This window comes from Heteronotia binoei, chromosome 19 (genome assembly GCF_032191835.1).
Source record: "Heteronotia binoei isolate CCM8104 ecotype False Entrance Well chromosome 19, APGP_CSIRO_Hbin_v1, whole genome shotgun sequence".
Lineage (NCBI taxonomy): Eukaryota > Metazoa > Chordata > Lepidosauria > Squamata > Gekkonidae > Heteronotia > Heteronotia binoei.
In genome coordinates, this window is record NC_083241.1 from 336,967 (window position 1) to 347,759 (window position 10,793).

At 54.1% G+C, this 10,793-nt stretch overlaps 1 protein-coding gene across 1 annotated transcript in view; it reads right to left on the reverse strand.

The window, feature by feature from the left end:
- The window catches only part of PPIP5K1 (diphosphoinositol pentakisphosphate kinase 1), a 45,978-nt gene extending 35,879 nt beyond the window's left edge, over window positions 1–10,099 (reverse strand). Inside the window, exons 1-8 of the mRNA XM_060260346.1 lie at window positions 9,881–10,099; window positions 9,705–9,795; window positions 7,416–7,501; window positions 6,610–6,764; window positions 4,836–4,937; window positions 2,652–2,813; window positions 2,211–2,332; window positions 1,695–1,796 (exon numbers count right to left, since the gene is read on the reverse strand). Of these exons, the coding sequence (XP_060116329.1) occupies window positions 1,695–1,796; window positions 2,211–2,332; window positions 2,652–2,813; window positions 4,836–4,937; window positions 6,610–6,764; window positions 7,416–7,501; window positions 9,705–9,795; window positions 9,881–10,040 (980 nt within the window). The 5' untranslated portion in view covers window positions 10,041–10,099. The remainder of the gene's footprint in view (window positions 1–1,694; window positions 1,797–2,210; window positions 2,333–2,651; window positions 2,814–4,835; window positions 4,938–6,609; window positions 6,765–7,415; window positions 7,502–9,704; window positions 9,796–9,880) is intronic.
- Window positions 10,100–10,793: the final 694 nt, after the last annotated feature.

Here is a 10,793-nt window from a genome sequence, read left to right on the forward strand (position 1 = left end):
ACCCCTGACCTGTTTTTCCAACACAAGCTGGCTTCACAGAAGGCACTGCTGATGGCTGACCAAGCATGCAATTTCAAAGGCTTAGAGACACACCTGCAAATCTGACAAACAAGAAGGCCAGTCTCATAACCAACAGGAAGAGCCAGGACTGGAGTATCATTGGGGTGTGCTGTAAAGACGTTATGGGAAAGGGGCGTTTGGTCCCCCAGGTACCAGAGTAAACAACAAGTAAGGGGGGAATTACATGTCCATAATATCTCCTCCTGTGCCCTGTGGATCATCCTGGTCACACCCTGACCAAGGGAGAGGTATAAAGACTACAGGCAAGAGTAGGCTTCAAGCATATTGGAATCCACTACCTGCCATCTTCAGGCCTTCAGAGGTCTATTTCTGGGACTGGAGTTCAGTTCTTTTGTTAGCTCGAGCAATTTCACCTAAATTTGCAGGTTTCAGTCTTCATTTCTGTGGTCTTTTGTTCTTTCTGCATGGAAGAAGCTTCCTTTTTCAAAGGGCCAAGGAACTCTGGGTCTGGGCAGACCTCTCTTGTCATTCCAGGCCCCTAGCTGCTGTGCTTTGCCCTCCCCCCCCCCATTCTTTCCCAGGAGGCTGAGGGGCCTGCAAGCCCGCAGGAGAGTCCTGCTTTTCCAACTTCCCCAGATCCAGAAACTGCATCTATTTGCTAGGAAACTGATCTAAACCTAGAAAGACAGAAGAGGGGCAGGGTGGCAATGAGTGGTTCAATGTCCAGACTTAGGTTGGCTAATATGCATTAAGCTTGTGCTCATGTTTGCAAGCTTTCGGTTCCAAGCGTATGTACGACGCCTAGAGGTTTAAGGCTCATCTTTCCACTGTCAAGCCAGGACCAGTTTAGCACTGTGCTGCACACTCACGCTTTATTTGCTCGCGCTTCTACACTGCCTGTTTATGTGGCCCACATTACTTGCTGGAGTCATCACAGGTCTTAGTGATGGTTTTTCATCCATGTCTTTTCATATATATTCCTGTATCATGCATCTGATTCAGTCTGCAATTTTATTTTTGGAGTGCACTGTGGAGGAGTGCCTTCGGAAAAAAACCCTTTAATTTGTATCAGTAACACTTCAGAGTCTCCTAACAACTGCAGGGATGACAAAAAGCCTTGGAACAAAGGCCTCCTGCTTAAGGGAACTGAACTGACAGCCCCTTCCCTTTCTCGCAGGGGATACCACACCTCTCGGGGTAGCAGCTGCTGCCTTCAGCAAGTCTGAGAGTACAGAAGAGACTCCTGCACTCTGTATCTTTGCTGCTGCTCAGAGATTCTGCCTATCTGTTGTAGCTCCTGCTTTGCTCCCACTAGCTAGTGTAGGGGTGGCTCTATCCCACTTTCAAGCATTCAGGATGCTGGGTTCGAGGGGCAACAAGCTCTCTTGCTGCCATTCCCCTTCACTGCTCTTTAGGTGCGAGGTGTTTACAGGGACCGGCCTTTGAGGATGCAACACTTGAGGAAGTTTAACAAACAAGAATCTTAAAAGTAGCTACAAGCCCAATGAGCATTATTTCTAAGCATGCTACTTGTGGTCTCCATCCATTCCAGTCACACTTTTAGTATGTTTTGGGGATCCCTTTCCAAGTCTGAAAAGCACAACGGCCTTTCCCAGGACTTATTTAGGCTCCTCTTCCCCGCATAAAGCTTGACTGGCTCGTGTGACACTTACATGGTCCCTGAAGTCGTTGGCACGATGGGGATGTCCTCAGCCTCTGTGGGAATGGACCAGGGGATCTGGAACTGGGGGGCCAGCTCACGCATGATGATGTTCCTGGGAGGGAAAGGGAAGAAGAAGTAGCAGCTTGCCACAGGCTCCCCTCCCCCCCTCCTCCCTGGGTGTGTGGTGTGGTGTGGTGTGGTGTGGTGTGGGAGGCTACTGCTGCCGCATCACCAAAGAATTAGACTGGCAGAGGCAGATCTGCCCAGGGGCAGTAAGGACAGACGAGCAGCTGCACAGCAGCAGACAGAGGGCTCTGCTAGTCCAGCATCCTTTGCTTTGTTGGAAGTGACCAGGCAGACAAACACCCCCCCACCGCTGCCCCCAGAAGGCCCACAGCCAGCGCAGAGACTGAAGCCTCCTGCTGCTCTAGCCCCCAAATCCTCCCCAGCCCTTCCCCCCCCCCCCCGGGAGGGATGCTTCAAGCATCCTCTGGGGGAAGCCTCAAGGGACAGAACCCACACGCACCCGAGGATCTTGGCGCAGTCGTCATAATACTTCATGGAGTTCTTCACAAAGCTGAACCCATTAACATCACAAACAAAGGAGTGGCCGTTGGCTCGCAGGAGGTCAAAACCACACACAGTCTGCTGCAGAGGACAAAACAGGGCACAAAGCCGTTAGAAGCAGGCGGGGGAAGAGAACGCCAGCCCAGCAGCAGCAGCAGCAGACATGGGGCTCCTTTCCCTCTCCATAACCCATCCTCTAGTGCCTGAAGCCTGCAGTGCAGATTCCAAACTCAGAAGTTTCCCACAAGTGCCGCTGTTGTTGGGGCGAGAGCAGGGGCAAGCGGGGGGGGGGGGGGGGGGAGAAAATGCTGCAGTGTGTCCTGGCCACAGAGCCAGCTGGTGGGATACGTGAGTTGCCCAGCCAGGGGCCAGGCGGCATTTCCTCCAGGCAGCCACCCACCTTGAAGGCCAGGCACACCTTTCTGGCCACCAGCTTCTCCATGGCCGAAAGCATGACTGGGTAGCGGATCTCCTTCCCTTCGCTGTCCCGCTCAACCTTCCCGTCCAAGGCGGGGGACTTCCGGGCTTCTGCATGGGCATAATCGGGGCCAACAGTGTACACCTGAGCAAGAGAAATCAAGACTGAGACGCCTGCTCCTCGAAAGATGTAAAAGACCCAGGAATTTTGAAGCTGCGGTGGGGGTGGGGGGGTGGGATGGAAACACATACAATGTTTACTTTGGTAACAAGCCTAACTTATTGATTGCTTTAAACAACATGAAATGGGTAATTTCTAACTTACTTTGCATACAGAATTGAACTATTTGACACATTCATGGAATTTAAAAGTATGGATGCTTCCGAGTCCCCTCTGATGGTGACTAAGGGCTACGCCATCCTTGGGTCCTGATGCTGGTGACATGCAGGGAGGAGCATCTCCAGGCACAGCCAGCTTCCGAAGCCTCTCCAGCCCCACAGATGCCCCCACCAGAAGAAAACCCCGATGTAGCCCACAGCGGACAGTGGCACGCAAAGACACCACTCCTCTGCTGGTCAAGCACTAAGGTCCAGCTTCTAGGCGGTCTGTGTCTGGAGTACTGGCCAGCGCTCCTGCTCCTGGCAAGCTCCTGCCTACTCTCTCTGAGGGGTGCTGGCAGAGAAGGCCACCTCACATACAGGCTGTGTTCCGGTCCTTCCTGGCCAGGATAACAGTGAAGGTGCCTCTAATTAAAACAATTAACACCTCATTATCTGATAGTATCTCTGAGAGTGGAACTCCCAAAGGCATCAAAAGCCACGAGGTAATCCCTAGTGGACTCATTTAAGAGCTCAGTAATAATCATAGAGCTAAATCTTTCAAGAAGGGTAGGTTTTTATACACCAGGCTTCTCTACCGTACGAAGTCTCCAAGCAGTTCACAATCTCCTTCCCTTCCTCTCCCTGCATCAGGCACCCTGTGAAGTAGGTGAGGCTGCGAGAGCTTTGAGAGAACCGGGACTGACCTAAGGCAGCCCAGCTGGCTGCCTGTGGAGGAAGAGTGCAAACTGAGAACATCAGAGAAGCCATGTTGGATCAGGCCAATGGCCCCTCCAGTCCAACACTCTGTCTGTCACACAATGGCAAAAATAAAAAACAGGTGCCATCTGGAGGCCCATCAGTGGGACCAGGTCACTAGAAGCTCTCCCACTGTGCCCCCCACCAAGCACCAAGAATACAGAGCATCACTTGCCCCAAGCAGAGAGTTCCAACAATACACTGTGGCTAATAGCCACTAATGGACCTCTGCTCCAGATGTTGATCCAATCCCCTCTTGAAGCTGGCTATGCTTGCAGCCGCCACCACCTCCTGTGGCAGTGAATTCCATGTGTTAATCACCCTTTGGGTGAAGAAGGAATTCCTTTTATCAATTCTAACTCAACTGCTCAGCAATTTCATTGAATGTCCACGAGTTCTTGTGAGAAAGGGAGAAAAATACTTCTTTCTCTACCTTTTCTATCCCATGCATAATCTTGTAAGCCTCTATTATGTCACCCCGCAGTTGATGTTTCTCCAAGCCAAAGAGCCCCAAGCGTTTTAACCTTTCTTCATAGGGAAAGTGTTCCAACCCTTTAATCCTTCCAGTTGCTCTTTTCTGCACTTTTCCCAATGCTACAATATCTTTTTTGAGGTGTGGTGACCAGAAGAGAAGAGGGGCTGGCCTCTGAACATCACATCCCATTAAAGCGTATGTGACACAAATGACAGCATGGACAGTTTTCCCTTGTGCAGCTGAGACTGGCCAGAGTCTCCAAACCACTCTTAACCACAACCATCACACAGGTCTTTGACTGGGAAAAACACACTGAGACAGTAAAAGTGCCCTTTTCTCCACTGGATCTTCTCAGGCCCAGCAAATCTGGCTGACAGCCTGATGGAGCTTAAGCCCAATGCAATTACTGAACACAACAGAAGAAGCCATCCAGTCTTCAAAACCCATGCTTGGTGCATTTAAAGCAAATACATATCCCTGGGCTTACCTTCTGGCCACGGAGTTCTGACCTAACTGGATTATTGCAACGGACCCTTTTTCCTGGTGGTCTTTGCCCCGCCCCCTTGCAATGACATGATATGATGTCCTTGGGTTCTCCAGCCACACTTTCCCTACCTTGACATCTGTGCCATCCGTGGGCATAAACTCCTCATAGATGTAAGATCCTGTTTTCCGTACGCTGCTCTCTGGGGAGTACACACTGCTCCGGCTTCCAATCTGAAAAAGGGAGAGACCTCCGCAAGGGAGTACAAGACATGCGGAAGCAGAGGCTGAACTGCCGGCACAACCCAGTTGCCCTGGTCTATGCCAACCTCATGCAGGCCAGGCCAGGCCTCCAGTGACTCTTCCCACCTCAGGGGTAGCTGCTGCCAGTGCCCCAGAGCCAGAGAGCTTTATGCCGCAATGCTCCTCTGGACCGGCATAGCCCATAAGTGCATTTCAACAACCATGATGCAAGAGATGGACCACCCGCTTAGAGGACAGCATCCTGCTCAGAGCTAACACTGGATAGCAATATTAAGGACCGGAGTGACTGAATAAGGGGGAAAATAATGAAGGAACTATAGCAGTAGAAAACATGCCAGATGGCTGTGTAAAGGACACAGAGAGCAAATGAAGTCAGCCCTTGCTTCATTTCACAACCAGGTTATTTAGGGCTGTAGAAACAGAGAAGCTTTTGCCACCTAGGGACTCAAACGTTCACACTGTGTGAGATGTCACTGACTTGGTCCTAAAACGTATGATGTAGCCATCTGCTATCTTGGTTTGTGGGATTCAACTTCTGGATGAACATGGCTGTGAAATAATGTGTCTACTTGTATGTTACCTGAATTCAGCTGATAGGCACAGGACATCTGAAGGCTAATTAATTAGCAAGAGAGTGTGAAGGTAGAAATGCAACCCAAGGTAATAACTACCTACTTTGGCTCCAGTTGTCCAGATATACCTTCCAGCATCATAAATCTGTTTCCTGACAATACAGTGACTTGGAAGCAGTTTCTACCCTCAATTCTAAAAAGGGGCTCATAGTCTCATTGTTATGGGGGTGATTAGAAACACTGGGGAGGGGGGGAGGACTTGTGCTATGGAATTAGCTTTATTGCCTTTTGCTTTTATGACCCCCCAGCCTGAAGCCACTTTACTCTTTTTTGCTTGCCAGAATTTCCACCATATTCTGGCATGAGAGGGCCTGACGACCTGAAAAACCTTATTTTGTAACACCTGGCCTGATTAAGAGTTCTCAAAAGCTTGTACCCACATCATCGGGACAGCCCTAATAAAAACCCATCACACAAACTGTGTCCTGAAAACCAGTCAGCAAGCCATGGTTTATTCACTCTGCCCCAGCTGTGGGAGTCGAGATGGGGAGCTTCCAGCTAAAAACAGAACAAAAATGAGGCTGCTTTGGCAGGGAGGGCAGGATATAAATCTAACAAACCTTGAACGGAATAACATCCAATTCTTTTATGCAAAACTCGTCTCAGAACTATCCCATCTCTGAAAACCAGCCAGATCCTTAAGCCCTTTTGTGCTGGCCAGCTTCTCCTCTGCCAGACCAGCAGCAAAGGAAGCTGAATAGCAGCGGTGCAGCGACCCAGAACTCCCCCTTGCAGGACCCCCAAAGTTAAGCAAAGGACACACACAAACATACTCCAGGAGGTAGGGGAGGCCAAGCCACAGGGCTGCACAGATTCGAGGCAGCACCTTGAATTAGGCCTGAAAAACAACAGGGAACCGAAGCAGTTGCTCTAGGAGCCCCACTATGCATTCTTCCGTGGTGGTCTCAGGCTCAGCGAATTCAGTGCAGCAGCTATCCTGGGGCCAGCTTAGGCAAGCACCAAAACAAGCAGAGGCCAGGCCTGTTCCTCCTCCTCCTCCCTCTGCTTACCTTGCGGAAAAGGCGCTGGCTGCCCCCTCCAGCTGAGGTGGGATAGTAAATGTAGACGTTGTGGTCCTCAGCGCTGACAGGCTTCTCCACAAAGGGCTTGGGGAACACAGCCCCATTCACGACCACATGATCCTCCCCCTCCACAAGGTTGCACTCTGCAGCCAGACAGCAGCAGCATCACCATTTCCCTACCCACAGAGCCAAGAGCTTGGCCTCCCCTCTGCCAGCCCCGCACTGGTGCCCTGTCACTCCGCTGGGGCTCTGAAGCACCTCCCCCACCCCCCGGCAAGATCTGAGAAGCCAACATGCTGCGCGCTGGAAACAGTGCACCTGAAGGCCCAGCAGCAGACATGGTTCTGGTGGGGAAGGAGAGATCAGCCACTTGCCACCAAGAGGTGGGGGTCCTGCCTCAACAAGACTGCTCTCCCTCGCCTGCTGCTGCTTCTGGATACCACTCCTGCCACCATTGCTGCCTGAGCAGCAGGCAAGAGAGGCCTGCAGCAGCCACATCCCAGCATCACCAAGGTGGTGGTCGAAGCAGGTCCCCAGGGCCAGGGCAAATCATTCAGGTGCGCTCTGGCTGGGAACAGAAGCCACGAGAGCAAGACAGAGGGGAGGCTTAGAGGAGCCACCTCAGCCCACTCCGTGACACGAGGTCCCCCAAGGAGAGCACCCACCAGAGCAAAGCCTTCTAGATGCAGCAGCTATGCTCCAGACCTGGGGCTACATGTCTACAGGGAGGGGTCGGAGGGGCAGAAGGTCTCTGCCCCCTGTCTCTGCCCATGACCAGCAGCCCCACAACTCACCAGCTGGCTTATCAGGGTCCCGGTTGAGAACAGCATAGCGGGGCAGGTCTATTCCCTCCTCCTGCAGGATCCGGTACACCTCCCGCCTGGACAGGGTTGGAAGCAAAGGGAGAGCTAGGACCAGAAGAGCTCACTGCAGACCATCCTGCATCTCCGTCTACCTCGGCTCACAAAGCACCCTGCACACCCTGCCTGGGTCCCTGGCCTCCTTCAGCCCTCCATCTCCCTGCTACAGACCCAAGAGAGCAGCCACACAAATCCAGGAGTGCTGCCTTTCCTCATCTGCATCGCTACAAGATTACAGGACCTTACAGTGTACAGCTTCGGAAAATGTATCCAAATTTGGTACCAAGAATTCAGCTCCAAGTAAGTTCCATAAATGACTGTAGGTCTGCCTAACCTGTTCTGGTGGGACTGAAATCCCATGCTGTCCGGGTTCAGGCAGACACAAGTACCAAGGAACCGTGTCTGGGGCAAGAGGCAATCTGCATAGTCCAAACAGAACCCAGGGTCAGAGTACAGAGATTCAGAAAGTCCAAGCATCAAACCAGAAGAGCAAATCCAAAGAGTGGCACAAGCCTAGTCATGGTCTGGAAGGTCTAAAGCCCAGCCCAGCAGCACACAAAGGCTGTGGCTTCCACCCCAGCTCTCCTGTTTCTGGCTGCCAGGTGCAACTCAACCCGTCGAGCCATCCAGGGACAGGCACAAGTCATCAATGTCAGCGGCTGAGCAGAGGGTGACTAGTGCTGAGCCACCAACCACACGCTACGGCACTACCCCTGCACTTCCCTCCGGGTCTGTCTGCTCTGGCGTCCCAAGGGCTCCAGAGACCCTGGGGGTGAGTCTGGGGGCTGCGGGATATCTGCTTCACTTTCAGATCTCAGGCTGCAGGACTGAGGCTAGAATCATAGAGTTGGAAGGGACCTTCAGGGTCATCTAGTCCAACCCCCCTGCACAATGGGAGTTTATGGGGAGGGACTGTGGCTCAGTGGTAGAGCATCTGCTTGGTAAGCAGAAGGTCCCAGGTTCAATCCCTGGCGTCTCCAACTAAAAAGGGTCCAGGCAAATAGTGATGAAAAACCTCAGCCTGAGACCCTGGAGAGCCGCTGCCAGTCTGAGTAAATACTGACTTTGATGGACTGAGGGTCTGTTTCAGTATAAGGCAGCTTCATATTGTTCAAAACACAAATACACCCACCCACCCCCGATTCACAGGATCTTCATTGCTGTCAGATGGCCATCTAGCCTCTGTTTAAAAACCTCCAAGGAAGGAGAGCCCACCACCTCCCGAGGAGGAAGCCTGTTCCACTGAGGAACCACTCTAACCGTCAGGAAGTTCTTCCTAATGTTGAGATGGAAACTCTTTTGATTTAATTTCAACCCATTGGTTCTGGTCCTATCTTCTGAGGCCACAGAAAACAATTCCACACCATCCTCTATATGACAGCCCTTCAAGTACTTGAAGATGGTGATCATATCACCTCTCAGCTGCCTCCTCTCCAGGCTAAACATGCCCACCTCCTTCAACAAGACCTCTCACTATCTTCATTGCCCTCCTCTGGACCCATTCCAGCTTGTCTATATCCTTCTTAAAATGTCATGCCCAAAAGTGAACACAGTACTCCAGACTGAGGTCTTACCAGAGCAGAGTAAAGCGATACCATCACTTCACATGATCTGGACACTATACTTCTGTTAATACAGCCCAAAATTGCATTTGCCTTTTTTAGTCACATCACACTGTTGACTCATGTTCAGCATATGGTCTACTAAGACCCCTTTTGCACAAACTCCTTTATGCATATGCTGTGGCATGCTAACTTCAGCCTGAGATTCCCCCCTCCCCGCCGGAGTCTCCACCTTATCAGGTGGGTGTTCCTGAAGCATCAGAGGCCTGGAGCCAGCTTCCTCTGTCTCTCCCTCATGCAAGGAGGTGTTGGCAACAGACCCATGACATGTCCCCAGAGAGCTAATGGTCATCCCAGACTCCTCTCCGGCTTCCAAATCATCTCCCAGCTCTGAGAACTAGAAGCATGCTTTTAAAGAACAGAGAAGCTGCAGCAGAGATCAGACCCCTGTAGGCATATGCACAGCTACCAGAAGGGCTCAAGCACAGCCGATGCAAAGCAGCCGGTCTTTATCCGAAAGGCCGCCAGGCGTACAGGAGAGCACTCCTACCAAGGGGCTACAGCTGCAGCATAAGGACAAGAGAATGGGGCTCTTGCCATTCCTATTGTGTGTTGCTGTGCATTGAGGGCCTGCCGCCCCTCGCCCCTGGGGTGGGTGTACCTGTCCTGGATGTAGTACTGCATGTCCAGGTCGTTGATGAGGAAGGGCCCCCGGAGCTCGGCGTAGGCCACGGCCTTGTCCAGGGGGAAGCCTGCAAGAGGAGGAGGGGGGGTTGGCTGAGAGCGGTGCTGGGGGGCGGGGGCGGTGCTGGGGGCGGGGCGTGGGCGGGGCCTGACCTTTGGAGTGGAAGGAGATGAGGCAGTCGCAGGGGGGCCAGTTCTCGACGGGCTCGTTGAGGATGACGTCCTCGCCCAGGATGTGCACGGTGATGTAGTGGAACTTGCAGAGGCGCTCCAGGATCTGGGTCATGGGCTTGGACTTGGACTTCTTGGTCATGGCGCAGATGCCCACCACGATCTGCCGCTCGGGAGGCTGCCGGGAGGCGGGCGGGAGGTGAGGCGGGGGTGGTGGTGGTGGCAGCCCCTCCCCTCCCAGGCCCCTCCCCTCCCAGGCCCCTCCCCTCCCAGGCCCCTCCCCTCCCAGGCCCCTCCCCTCCCAGGCCCCTCCCCCTCCCAGGCCCCTCCCCTCCTAGGCCCCGCCCCTCCCAGGCCCCTCCCCTCCCAGCCCCGCCCTCACCGACTGGGCCTCCGCGCCGCCGTCGCCCTCCTCCTGCTCGTCGTCCTCGAAGAAGCCGAGGTGGTCCATGCTCAGCGGGGCCCGGCCTGGGGGAGAGCGGCCGCCATCGTCGCCCCGGGAGGAGCCCACGAAGAAGCGCGCGGGGGGAGCCGCCTCCTCAGGGGACATCGCCGCCCAGCCGCCCGACCATCCCGCCCGCCCTCCCTCACGGCCAGGCCCGCCCGGCGGCCGCAGCGGGCGAGGGCGAGGCGGCGGCCATGGGAGGCAGAGCAGCCCCGGCGGCGACCTGAGGGGAGGCGGGCCTGCGAGCGCCACGGCCGGGCACGGGCCAATCGCGGGAGGGCGCGGCGCACAGCCGCCCAATGGACGCGCGGCGGAGGCGGGGCGCAGGGAAGGTCAGCGCGGCTCTTTCTCTCTGGCGCGGCCCCTGGTGGCCGAGGCGGACTCTGCAGCGGAGGAGCCCTGGCGCATGCGCTCTTTGGCCGCCAGGCGGAGGCGGGAGAAGGCAAGCGG